Source organism: Garra rufa, chromosome 16 (assembly GCF_049309525.1).
Source record: "Garra rufa chromosome 16, GarRuf1.0, whole genome shotgun sequence".
Lineage (NCBI taxonomy): Eukaryota > Metazoa > Chordata > Actinopteri > Cypriniformes > Cyprinidae > Garra > Garra rufa.
In genome coordinates this window covers 39,325,175-39,339,309 of record NC_133376.1, presented here as the reverse complement: position 1 = coordinate 39,339,309, position 14,135 = coordinate 39,325,175, and the positions used below count along the sequence as shown (strand labels likewise).

At 37.6% G+C, this 14,135-nt stretch overlaps 1 protein-coding gene across 1 annotated transcript in view; it reads right to left on the bottom strand.

The window, feature by feature from the left end:
• Positions 1-310: 310 nt before the first annotated feature.
• The window catches only part of slit3 (slit homolog 3 (Drosophila)), a 219,498-nt gene continuing 205,673 nt past the window's right edge, over positions 311-14,135 (bottom strand). The window contains exons 33-36 of the mRNA XM_073820423.1: positions 6,176-6,330; positions 4,275-4,563; positions 3,987-4,192; positions 311-1,725 (exon numbers count right to left, since the gene is read on the bottom strand). Of these exons, the coding sequence (XP_073676524.1) occupies positions 1,490-1,725; positions 3,987-4,192; positions 4,275-4,563; positions 6,176-6,330 (886 nt within the window). The 3' untranslated portion in view covers positions 311-1,489. The remainder of the gene's footprint in view (positions 1,726-3,986; positions 4,193-4,274; positions 4,564-6,175; positions 6,331-14,135) is intronic.

The window sequence follows — 14,135 nt, the reverse complement described above, 5'->3', positions numbered from 1 at the left end:
AATAAAAAAATAATTGAACTATGGCCTAATCCTGGCTTAGTCTAAACCCCGTCTGTGAAACCAGGCCTATCATTATTGTTCATAACTGGTGATTTGAAATAAACCAAAAGAAGTAAACTGATAAAAACCTGCGTAAAAGTCATTTAACAGACAAAAGTACATACATTACTTTTAATTTGACCAACAAACAGTCATAATGAATTGTGGCCATAAAAAGAAAGAATGACAACATCCCATCTGATGGTTTCAGATGACAAATTTACAAGAAAAACAAAATGGCACAAAAGAGGAATCAGAGAAAATCCAGCCATGTATTTCATTACAAGTTTAATTCGACATTCACTGTAAGTTAATCATCACTCTCTAATTCATATTTAACAAAACATTATTAGAAAATGCACCGTATTACAACCAGTCTTCTGATTTGGAGGTGCTAACATGACATTTCCCGCACAAGCTCAGTTACATGGTTCACTGGGGATTTCTACATCCGCTTGTACCTTATACAACAGTATGTGGCGAACAGGGGCGAGACAGAACGAGGAGGAATATTCATTAACACTGATTAGCTTTTCCTTTGGAATATCTATAGTCCTCTCTCTCTCTGAGTAAGACACTGAGTGTTACATCTGAAGAATTAAAAAAAAAAAAAAAAAAAGGGTACACATGAAACAATACAGTAGTAATGGGTGTAATATATTTGCATTTAATATTTTAGTAAAGGACGGTTACGACGGAATACTACGTCAGTATGAAGTGCTTTGCACCAGAGATGCGGTCGCCTGTATCACCTATGCGTTTGGATTTCAACTGTACAAGGATACACAGGTAGAGAGCGTTTGACTATCATAGTTACTATAATAGCTTTACTGCCTGACCGCAGCATGTTACAAGTTCACATTTAACTTTTCCATGCAGTCATGCAAAAAAATTCACTCCGATGAGTTGCAGCTTGTAAACCAGAGCCATGCCGATGAGCTTTCCAAACATCCAGAGTACAAAGTATCAGCCCATCTGTCCTTGGAATCTGCAGGTGAGGTCCATTAGGAAGCAGTTCATTTGTTGCCGCCACCAGAGCACAGGAAGTTGGCTCACCACTTCCTGCGTTAGAGAGTCTAAAGAGTCTTCGGACATTTCAGCTCCTCTGTTAAAATTTCTCTCCGCTCTCACACTTCACAACAGACATGCAATGCACAGACCAAATTAATTCTTAGGTTAGGTTGTAGATTTATATAGATTTATACATATTTATATAATTCATATATTTTCAGGAATGTTAATCTGTGTGTTTTTGTTTTTTTCCGACGATACAAAATTACTTTTCATATGACACATATAAGCAACATCATAAAAGCAGTCTCTTTCTTTAAAAAAACATCCCTTAATAAAAATAAGTTCTATTTGTGTTTCGTTTATTTTACAATATATTTTCTTTTCCGCTCCGTCTTCTTCTCCAGGTTCGGGACGAGGGGAGGGGGATTGGCTAATATTACAAAGGGCACTTTGTGCAGCCGCACTCCACGGTGGTCTCCATCTCCTCGGAAAAGGAAGATCCATCGGAGCACTTGAAGCTGACCTTCCGTCTCCGGCTCTTGGTGGGGGCGCAGCACAGGCCCGAGCGGCAGGCGCTGGGACACCGAGCGATTTTACTGGTGGAGGTGCAGGTTTTATGACCCATATTACGCTTGAGCAGCTCACGGATCATCTCTCCTTGGCACGTCGGCTCTGTGTGGAGGAGGGGATGGAGAGAAAGGCCATCAGATAAAGCATTTTAATAAACATGAGGAGTTTCATGTCAGATTTTGACTTCTGGCATTTGTAGCTCATTTAACTGCTGTAATGCAACTCATTGAGTGGAAACAACATTTTGCAGTATTCACCAGGATTTTAGTAGATCATGAAATAGTTTAAAGCAGTTACAGAGAAATTGATTTTTAATAACAGATCTGCTATGATCTCTGAGGTTATTTTTAAGAAGTCTCTTATGCTCACCAAGATTACATTCGTTTGATCATAAATACAGTAAATATTAACAATCTATTTTACTATATTTTGAAAAGCGATTTATTTCTGTAATCGAAGCTGAATTTTCAGCATCATTACTACAGTCTACACTGTCAAATGTGACCCTGGACCATAAAACCAGTCATATTAAGTACATTTTTTAAAATCTGAAATTGAGATTTATACATTATCTGAAAGCTGAACAAAATGTGACCATGGACCACAAAACCAGCCATAAGGTTAAATTTTACAAAACTGAGATTTATACATCACATGAAAGCTCAATAAATAAGCTTTCTATTGGTGTATGGTTTGTTAGGATAGGACAATATTTGACCGAGATACATCTATTTGAAAATCTGGAGTCTGAGGGTGCAAAAAAATCTAAATACTGAGAAAATCACCTTTAAAGTTGTCCAAATTAGGTTCTTAACAATGCATTTTACAAATCAAAAATTACATTTTGATATATTTACAGTAGGAATTTTACAAAAAATCTTCATGGAACATGATCTTTACTTAATTTCCTAATGATTTTTGGCATAAAAGAAAAATCAAAAATTTTGACCCATGATATGTATTTTTGGCTATTGCTACAAATATACCCCAGCGACTTAAGACTGGTTTTGTGGTCCAGGGTCACAAATAAGGACATGATAGGACCATATTTGGCCGAGATACAACTATTTGAAAATCTGTAATCTGAGGGTGCAAAAAAAAAAAATCTGAATATTGAGAAACTTGCCTTTAAAGTTGTAATACTTTATATTATTAATATATATTACTATATATTATTTAAGGTAGGACATTTACAAAATATGTTCATGGAACATGATCTTTACTTTATATCCTAATGATTTTTGCCAAACTATTGTTACAAATATAAAAACCTGTGCTACTTAAGACTGGTTTTGTGGTCCAGGGTCACAAATGATCTTTCAGAAATCATTTTAATATGCAATATATTAATTATATTATCATTAATTATGTTGAAAACAGATGTGCTGTTGAGTTTTGTGAAAAATTGTATACATATTTTGATGGATTTCTTTTGTAATGAATATACTTTTTTATAAATAAAAACTTTTTGTGTGTAACATTTTGTTTAAAAGTCTGTCTCAGTGCATTCTTGCTAAATAAAAATACAAATATATTTTTTTTGAAAATTACTGATTTTGAACTGTATTGCATATGCAATGCATAATTTATTTATGTCTTTTTGAATAAATATAAAACAGTGTTTTTACTCAATAAAAAGTTAATGGAGATCTTATTGATTTATTAGATATTATTAGAGATATTATTGTCAGTATCAAAATATTATTGAGATATAATTTTAGAGAGCATTGTATTATTCTTCCCCACCAAATGAAATCTGGTTACATGAGCAGAATACAAAAGTCATTTGAAGAAGCAGAGTAAGTTATTACATTTTGACGAAAGATTATGAAAAGAGCCATAAAGTATTTGAATGCTAATCATCATCTTTTTAAATTACAATTAGTAAATGGTCAAACCAAAAATGATTCAGCCATCACTGCAGGACACTACATTTAATTTATGTAAGAGTGGATAGCAAAATAAAGTAAACCGTGACATATGATACCACAAAATTCTTCATAACTGGACTACCAGTAAAATCGATACATATTTGGGACCAAAAATGATTCAGACCATGTTTTGCCAAGTGTTTTTTCTGTAAATGCTAATGCGACCTTTTTACACCACAGACTGAAGAAAATTAAGCATTGCTTGGTAATTGGTCAACAAAGTATTGGAGGTTGTGTAAATATTGTCATACTAACAGTTGTCTGAATAATTTTTGATTGATTGTAATCCATTACATTCCTTTCTATCAAAGTTTTTGTCATATTTTATTACCATTTTCTAAACTATATCAAATAAACTGATAATGCAAGAAATGTTGATGCTGTCTGAATACATTTAGGTTTGACTGTATCTCCTGCAGTGCTGTGTCTCACCTGTTTCACAGGATGGCCCGCTGTACCCAGACTGGCAGTGGCAGACCGGCTCTCCGCTCTCCGTCACCCTGCACTCTCCATGCATGCAGTGCAGCCCCTTGCAGACAGCGGACTCTTCCCGCCTGTCACAGAACTGGCCTGAGTATCCATCTGTACATGAGCAGCTATATGAGGAGCCCTTGGGCACACACAGACCGTGCACACACCTGCACAGGATGAGAGAGGGAAGAGATTACCACCTGATACAAACACAACTGTGAGTGTCTGTGCACATGTGGGTTTCCATACCTGCTGTTCTGACAGGGGCTCTGGGAGGTTGTCTCTTCACACAGTGGGCCGCTGTGGCCGGTGGGACACTCGCAGGTCACGCCTGCTTCTCCTCTCTGTCTGCAGGCTCCGTGAGCACAGACGCTGCAGGAGTGACAGCCAGGCAGGATGTCCTCAACCCCTGCCAATCCACTGCCAAGGTCTTGGATTTCCCCGTTGAGCCGTACATCATGAATGCAGCCAATAAAGGACTGGAATGGGCGGTCTGGACCCGGTCGCAGGCCTGCTGTGTCAATCAGAGAGGGCACACCTAAAATAGAAACAACAGGCAAATATTAGCACATGTTATAATTACAATCAAACGTTTAAAAATAAAGGTTCCAAAAGGGTGTTTTAGCAGTGATAGAAGAACCATTTTTGGTTCCCCTAAAGAACCTTTAAGTGAACAGTACCTAAAAGAACCATTTTGAAAACCATTTTAAAAATCTAAAGAACCTTTTCTGCATTTGAAAGGTTCTATGGATGTTCATGGTTCTTCATTGAACCATTGATGCCAATAAAGAACTGCGGGATTACAAATTTAAGAATCTGTTAAAGATATGCTGAAACTATCATTCACTAACTCCACAGTGCAAGAAAGCAGAAGATAGCCTAAAAATATACATTTGCAATATTTTTAAATTATAACAATCTGAGGGTGAAATATGGGTCAAAATTACTGATATTTCTTCTATGCCAAAATTCATTAGGTTATTATATTAAGTAGAGATCACATTACATAAAGACATTCTGTAAATTTCCTACCATAATATATATATATATACATATGTGACCCTGGACCACAAAACCAGTCATAAGGTTAAATTAAGTTTACAAAACTGAGATTTATATATCTCATTTGAAAGCTCATTAAATAAGCTTTCTATCGATGTATAGTTTGTTAGGATAGGACAATATTTGGCCGAGATACATCTATTTGAAAATCAGGAATCTGAGGGTGCAAAAAAATCAAAATACTGAGAAAATCACCTTTAAAGTTGTCCAAATTAGGTTATTAACAATGCATTTTACAAAACTAAAATTACATTTTGATATATTTACAGTAGGAATTTTACAAAAAATCTTCATGGAACATGATCTTTACTTAATTTCCTAATGATTTTTGACATTAAAAAAAAATCTAACATTTTAACCCATGCAATGTATTTTTGGCTATTGCTACAAATATACCCCAGCGACTTAAGACTGGTTTTGTGGTCCAGGGTTACACATATAAATATATATAAAATAATTTTTGATAAGTCTGTTTTATTAGTAAGTGTATTCGATGCATTGGACAACTTTAAAGGAGATTTTATCAATATTTAGATTTTTTTGCACCCTCAGATTCCAGATTTACAACTAGTAGTATCTCGGTCAAACATTCTCCTATTCTAACAAACCATACATCAATGGAAAGCTTATTTATTCAGTACTCATAATGCTTTGAAAACACTGACCCTTTAGTGAGGGCACACCTAAAATACGAACAAAAGGCAAATTATAGCACATGTAATGATTACAATCAAATTTTTCAAAATAAAGGTTCCAAAAGGGTGTTTTTGCAGTGATGCCATAGAAGAACCATTTTTGGTTCCTCAAAGAACCTTTCAATAAACAGTTCCTAAAAGAATCATTTTAAAAAACATTTAAAAAATCTAGAAAAAAAAAACTCTTTGGACTATAAAAAACCTTTGCTGCATTTTAAAGGCTCATGTTGATTTTCATGTTCCTTAATAGAACCACTGATCCCAATAAAAAAGTGCATTATGCATTATTACGCATTCAAACACTTGGATAACATCTCAAAACAAGACAAATTTAATACTTTGAAAGCATCAAAATGTGGTTTTGATGAACAATGAGGTGTTTTTGATGCTTACCGCCTATGTAGAGTTGTGTGTTGTGGTCCACAGCCAGAGGTCGCGGGAGTTTGCCCAGGCTTTTCGGTGCCCCTTTATCCACCACCAAACTTAGGGTCTGATTCTGGATCAGCACCTCCACCGTGTGGAAAAGACCATCATTTACTGACTCCACACTGTAAGAAAGCAGAAGATATTTTTAAATTAGAATAATCTGAACTGAGGCTGAAATAAACCATTTCAATATATATTATGTGAAAATTATTCACATATGTGACCCTGGACCACAAAACCATAAGTAGCACAGGTATATTTGTAGCAATAGCCAAAAATACATTGTATGGGTCAAAATGATTGATTTTTCTTCTATGCCAAAACCCATTAGGTTATTATATTAAGTAAAGATCATGTTCCATGAAGATATTTTGTAAATTTCCTACAATAAATATATCAAAACTTAATTTTTAATTAGTAATATGCATTGCTAAGAACTTTAAAGGAGATTTTCCTCAATATTTAGATTTTTTTTCTGACTTTTTTCTCAGAACTGTGAGACATGAACACAATTGCTAGGTATAAAATCAGAATGCAATTGCAAAAATGTACACTTGTTTTTTTTTTCTTTGTACCTTGCAATTTTGCTTCTCAGAATTGTAAGATATAAACGTTTGTTTCTCAGAATTGTAAGATATAAACTCACAATTGCGAGTTCTGAGGGAAAAAAAAGACTGATATGTTCACAGAGTTGCAAGTTTATATCATGCAATTGCGAGTTTATATCGCAAAATTCTGACTTTATAACTCGCAATTGTGAGTTTATCTCACAATTCTGAAAAAAAAAAGAATTGTGAGATAAGTCACAATAACCTTTTTATTTTTATTTTTTATTCAGTGGCGGAAACGGGCTTCCATAGTTTTCTGTTTTAATAGATTTAAAAAAAAAAAAAAAATTTATTCCTGTGATGCAAAGCTGAATTTTCAGGATTACTCCAGTCTTCAGTGTCACAAAACACGTTTAAGAAACAATAAATAACTTACTGACAGCAAATTTACTGTTTAAAAATGTTACACTTTGAATCTTAGCATAAATATCACTTGTGAGCAAAGTGTCCTTATTTTACTGTGATTTCCAAACAAGATTTTATAGTCAAATTTTGCAGTGTGAAAATATTATTTAAACATATAGCTCACTATGAAATAGCCTTAATGACTTAATGACGGTTTTAACTGATCGTATCATGTCACCACTGGGGTAATTTAACATTGAAAGTAACATTTTAAGCCCAAATGAAAAGCCTGAATGTGCAATAGCGAATATCTCCCCACTGTCTGAAAATGCCATGGTTTCCACATTAGGCTCCGTCAGGTGTATTTCCAGTGAATTTGGCACTGAGGTGGGGAGAGCTTATGTTGTGGGAAAAGGAGAGCTTGTGTTGGCCATGAGTTCACTCTTTCTTTGAGTTAGCACGCTCAAATCACATCCTGCTGAGTTTGGCACTGTGACTGCGTGAACTCCTGAGAGCGATTCTGTTTCACACGGTCATTTTTTAACCATTGAAGAGTGCCGCTTGTTCCCAGGTTCCACGAAACCTCCGTGAAACATCTCGTAGACTATGAGAGCGTGCTCCGAACGGCACAGCTGGATTTTCGCCCGTTTCCTCCTTAGTTTCGTACAATGCCGTGCATGTAGTAAGCCGTTTGGCCCAGATTCTGCTGACTTCGAGGATGGTATTTTGTTTAAAGGTGAGATTTAGGGCTATGAACTTATCAGTAGCCCTTGAACTATGAGAAAGCAGTCTGCTCAGGCTACAGAAACCCCAGTTTTGTATTGTAGTAGTTATTGCTGGATGGAGCACAAGCAGTTACAGACAGCTAGAGACAGTGGTTTGGCATAGAAGCCCAGAGACCAACAGAGAGAGGGGAGAAGGGGGTGCGAGAAATGATATTGTGGCGAGTATAGTATATCTTAATCCCCACCTCAACTTAAAACAAGGTTTTCCTCTTTTTCTGTCTTCAGCAGGAAAAAACACACATCTATCTATCCATCCATCTACCCATCTATCATCTATCTATTCCAAACACAAAAAAACAACAACAACAGGGCATTGCCAGCAAATACATTAAGCAAACAAACAGGCTAGTATTAAAATGAACTCATTTTTGTGGGCAGGCTGCTAGTATTTGTGCTGGCTCGCAATGCTATTTTCCATTACTGAAATGCTGAGGCCATAGGTGCGGATAGAGATCAGTGTCCCCAGATATAGGGGGTACGGTTCATGGAGGTCTTGGCTGAACAAACACCCAACACAAGCGCACGTGTGGTTTGCATTACAGGCCCATAATTCAATTCCTGTTTCAAAATAGGCTTTTGCAACAAACACTACAGTCCGCTGGCTGAGACCCCCCAAACATTTCAAGCCCGTCCACCATTTGATACGTCAGTACCACCATAGATGAACGGCTATATTATAATATAAGGACATTTTCATCCACTGTCTCTGGTTTTGACAGCCGTCTTTCATTAAGTCGGTCTGAGGGCCTACATGCCGGCTGGGAAGGAAATGGGAAGAGTATTTTGTGGAAAAGCTGGTGAGAGTGGGAATGTGACGGAACAATGAGGAAAGTTCTATCATGAGAATGAAAACATACTTAATCAGAACATAAATCCCGCTGTGGGGGACCCAAGTCATCATTTGGACTTTTTAAATGCATGCAGTGAAGATCTACCATCACTAGGTGGCACTAGAGATCAACTCCTCAAGATGCAGCCAAACGCTCGCAACTGTTGGCCTTTTGCTCATATTCTGACAGACAGAAAATATCCCGAGGCCGTAATATTTTTAGAACGGGGGGGTTGAGAAGGTGGAGCGTCTTTGATGTACGGCTAGCCTACATATTAGCTTCAAGCAGCCCATTATGGAGCTCAATAAAAGCAAACAGAAACCCGTGGAAGATTTCAGCAACCTCGTGTCACCCCTCTCGCACGAGGGGAAGTCAATTTCCTGTCAGCTGAAAATAAAGTACTCTGTTTTTCCTTGAGCGAAACCGCATTATAAATGACACATACACAAAGTTAGCCACTATTACCGGCTCCTTCATCTCGGGGAGTTATCTAGATCAGCAAACCTGTAGACATATTTACATTTTCCAGATTCAATTACGCGGCACTATCATTTGCTTACACTAGCTAAGAGTAACGGACTGCAGCTGTGAAGTCAATTATGCCTTTCTGGAACGTGAATTGCTAAACAAGGTTATGTAGCGTTGGAGATATCGTGGGGTGTAACCAAGTAGCTTTGCTCTACAGATGGAGTTAAGTTAACAGCTAGTATCAAAACATTTAAGTAGCAACAAGTAGCAAGGGAAAAAGTCTCATCCTTGGGATGAGAATATGTAGCCTTTGTGAATAGGGTGACCAGATGTCCCCGTTTTCTGGGGATAGTCCTGGTTTTTATAACATGTTCAAAACAACCTACAAATACACAACAGAATCACTGAAATATCACAGCAATTCCGAAGTGCAGAAGTGCACCGCACTCCCAACAAAATGGACACGCTTATAATCTAATTAAAACTACACACTCAGCTGTTTTTTTTTCAGCAGGGCGGTCACTAAAACCAGCCTGGGCTGGTTGGCTGATCTTAGCTGGTTTAAGCTAGAAGTAGCTGGTTTTAGCTGGTCTTCCAGGCTGGACAGGCTGGGAAACCCCTCTAAAACCAGCCTGGTTTTAGCTGTTTTTTCAGCAGGGCGATATCATCTTTGTCATGGAAATCACTTGTTGGTTTGTATTGAGTTCGCAGTTTTAACATAGCCTAGCCTGATTGAATTTATTTCCAAGATCTGAGGTAAATTATCTATTGTTGCTTTTAGTGTGGCTATAAATGTCACGCAATATGATATTCAAACTCACATTAGACACTTTTAACTTTGAATAAAGCACATAATCATTACATAAGATTCTAATAGTTTGTATGTTGTTGTTTCAGCTGCGACGTCGCAGAAATAGAAACTGTTTCAAAAATAGAAATTTTGCGTGTCACTGTCGAACCTAGTTAGAACAAAAATTCTGATTAACAAGAAAAAAAATACCATTTAACGCACGTTGTGTCATCGCATCACATGTAGTTAAGAGACTGTGCTACACTCGTGCAATTATGTTTGCAGAAAACATATACTTTGTGGTAAAAAGTAGCCTAAAATGCAAAATGAGCCTAATTAGGGATTTTTAAAAAAAGATCCATTTCCAAATGCATAAACATAAAACGTAAAAACTTGTAATTATTGTACTCACAGTCGTGAAAATGTTAAATAAAGTTCGAAAATAACCTATTTGTTAAATACAGTTTTATTTATCATATGGTTTTTGTTTTATTTTTTTCTAAAGCCGTAATTTTGTTATAACACTAGGCTACTGTTTTGATATGTTTGCTATTTGCAATAGTTACTATTTACTATTGTATTAAAAAACTACGGTAAGTTTGATCCTCAAACATCACCATAATTATCAGTTATGATATTAATATATGGAACCCAAAATAATAATTAAAAAAAAAACAATTTGTCCCTGTTTTTTAATTCGTAGAGGATCAAAAGTGAGATTTTGGTGATTTTTTGACCACTGAACTAGGAAATGTCTCCGGTTTTCATTTCAGAAATCTAGTAACCTAATTCTTGAAGCCTAAACAGTAGAGCACAGCGCTAGCCAACGTTAAGGTCATGGGTGGACATTGCATTAGCATCCACTTAGTCTTCTCCAACCCAATGAACTTACTTCAGATCCAGTCACGGTTCAGGCTGAATTACCACTAGGCTACTTTCCCCCATTCAAACATTCTGCTCACACAGGAACTTAGAGCTAATCTCGGGCGAAACGAAAACAGGCCGTAAAAACATACCCTGACCCCTCCTTGTTCACCCAAGCGCTGCTCAGTGTTAAACCCAGTTGACATGCCAAACATTAGCTGCATTTGGAGAGCTGTGGTTAGGCGTGGCGCAGGATGGCGAGCCCACGCTGAGGAGCTGGGGGCAGGGAACGTTGCAATTCTAACATTCTCATTCAATTTCCTGCGATGTTTCCACAAACCGCCGCTTCTGCCGAGGAACTGCCCACGCCGCTGCTTAAACTAATACTCAGATTAGCGTGACATTTAGCAAAGGGCAGCGCATTAACACGCTGCATGGGCCCGAGCATTCATCTCATGGTAATGAGGCATTACTGCTAGTTAGAGCCTCTGTCACTCTCCTCCCCAGTGCATATATCAGTCTCTCAGTCCCTCCCCTCACCCGCACCTTCCGTCAAGGCAGGATCACATTGCAGAGATAAGTGTCCTTCACTCTTCGTCGGCTCTCAGTCACTCCTCATCTCTCTGGGGTCCGATCTGTCTTCTTTCCCACCGCCTCTCTCTCAGCATTTCAGTTTTCTTCATCATCGTTCCTTGTTTTTCCTGTCAGGGATATCTTCCCCTGCTGAAGTTTAGCAGGGACAAGGTGTAAGAAGAGCTGTGGATGGTGTGGGAATCTTGCAAGTTTCCTCCTCTGATCTTCGCCCCACAGAGTCTTTATGACCCAGTTCCACATTTGAAGTCAAGCACCCGCAGAGAGCCACTGAACCAGACTCGGCTCAGGAATGCTCCAACCACAGCCTCAAAACTCTAGCTTCCATGGTGGGAAAACCAAAGCAAGGGAGCTGCCCGAGCGCTGCACCCACGTCCAAGCGTTGCGGCGTAGGACGGGTTACAAATTGAGCAGCTGGCTCTGTTAGCTCTGGTTACACATTGTTAGTGCTAGCTGTGACATGTTCGCCAGGCTGGGGTGTGCCATGGCCAAATAAGCTAAATTGAGACGGAAGGACATTGCACTTCCTCTTCTTGTATGTGACCCTCATTTGTTACCCCAAGACAATGGGGTGCAGATACTGTATGCCAAAGCCACACAGCACAATGTCGCTTGGGGAAAAACAAGATAATTAGAGGGTTAGCATGGATCTATGATTAATTGTGGGTGCCATGGCACATCTTAGACTTAGTGGGGACCTGGCAACAGAATTTACTTCATTTAGTCATACCACTGCACATTCAGAGTCGTAGCCTAGCCATTAGAACATGTGCTACATTACATCAAAGGGTTAGTTTAGCCAAAAATGAAAATTCTGTCATTAATTACTCACCCTTATGTTGTTCCAAACATGTAAGACCTTGGTTCCTCTTCAAAACCCAAAAATAAGATATTTTGATGAATTCCAAGAGCTTTCTGACCCTCCACAGACAGCAAGAGTCCTTTCATGTTCAAGGCCCAAAAACTACCAGGAACATCAAGAAAATAGTCCATGTGACATCAGTGGTTCAATCACAATTTTATGAAGCTAAAAACAAAAATAACTTTATTTAACAATTCTTCTCCTCTGCGTCAGCTTAGTGCCAATTTGGACTCTTAACATTAACAGGGCACACGCGTGTTTTTACATCAGCAGCATGCATTGTTTACATGCGAGGAAAGCATTGCGCATGCACTGTCAAAATCTCCAAAATGGCACTAGGCTGACCTAGAGGAGAAAAATTGTTGAACAAAGTTGCAATTTTAGTTTTTTACTATAAGAAGTATTCTTGTGGCTTCATAAAATTACGATTGAACCACTGATGTCATGTCACATGGACAATTTTGTCAATATTCTTGGTATCTTCCTGGGCCTTGAGTTTGGAAGGACCCTTGCTGTCTGTGGAGCTCAGAAAGCTCTTAAATTTCATCAAAAATGTCTTAATTTGTGTTCCGATGACCAACGATGGTCTTACGGGTTTGGAACAACATGAGAGTGAGTAATTAATGACAGAATTTTCATTTTTGGTTGAACTATCCCTTTACGCTGTGGTGGACCAACCTGAAAAATACTCATAGAAGGGTTTAGGTTAGTCTCAGCCTCAGACATCACATCCACGGACTGAACATCTGATGCATATGCCGCACAAAATTGGAAACACAAGTTTCTAAGTCGCCATCGGATTGGTTAAAATATACAGTATTTCTAGGAAACTTTGTGTTGTGTTCTTTAACGTTCCACCACTATACAAATTTGCAGTGATGCCAAACTCCCTAATGGAAGAAAAAAGCAGTCATGTTTCCAACTGTGACAATGGATCAACTAAACGCTAGATTTTCCAAAGTATGTGAAACAAGACTCTTTAAAACATCTAAGAGTTTTACACAACGGTCTGTTGTTGCGGGGACATTTCCACACCCCTAAACATGATGCAGGACAAAACAAAACATGATTGGTTGGTTTATCTGTCAGTCATATGGCTTCTTGGGCGGTCCTTGGCCATTCAAAGTGCCGCTACACAAGGTTTAGGTTAATTAACTATGCCATTGGATATTCTGGGCCCAGTTTTTCAAACAATTTAATCTGGATCAAATTGGTCCGGATTTGGAAATCCCAAATTTTGCTATCCAGGATTAACTGATCTATCTTACTTTTATGACAGTTTTTTAAAGGAAAATTGGGTTGGATCACTGTGATCCAAATACCAAATTTCAGGATTACCAAATCCTGTTTACCATAGCCTTAAATGGGATCAACAGTGTAGCCTACTGGCTCAGCAAAGAACAACAGGTAGGCAAAATACCAGTGGCCACAAATAGCCATTGTTTGTTTTAATTGTAAGAAACAGAAACACTGAAATAAACATTTTACATTTTTTAGTTTGTTATAATGTTAAATAAAAAACCAAAACAACACTGTCAAAAAGTCAAAAATCATTTACAGATACCAACACTTTCCATCTTTGACTTTCCATCCATTTATTTGACATCTGATAGTTTTGATATAAATTTGCTGTTGTTTTTTTTACCATATTTCATTTAATGTGACATGCTTCATATAGGCTTCAAAAATGAAGGAATTTATATATCATCAGTAACCATTATCACAATCATTAAATTGTGATCATTCACTTAAAAAATACAACTTTTTTATTTTATTTGGTTTAT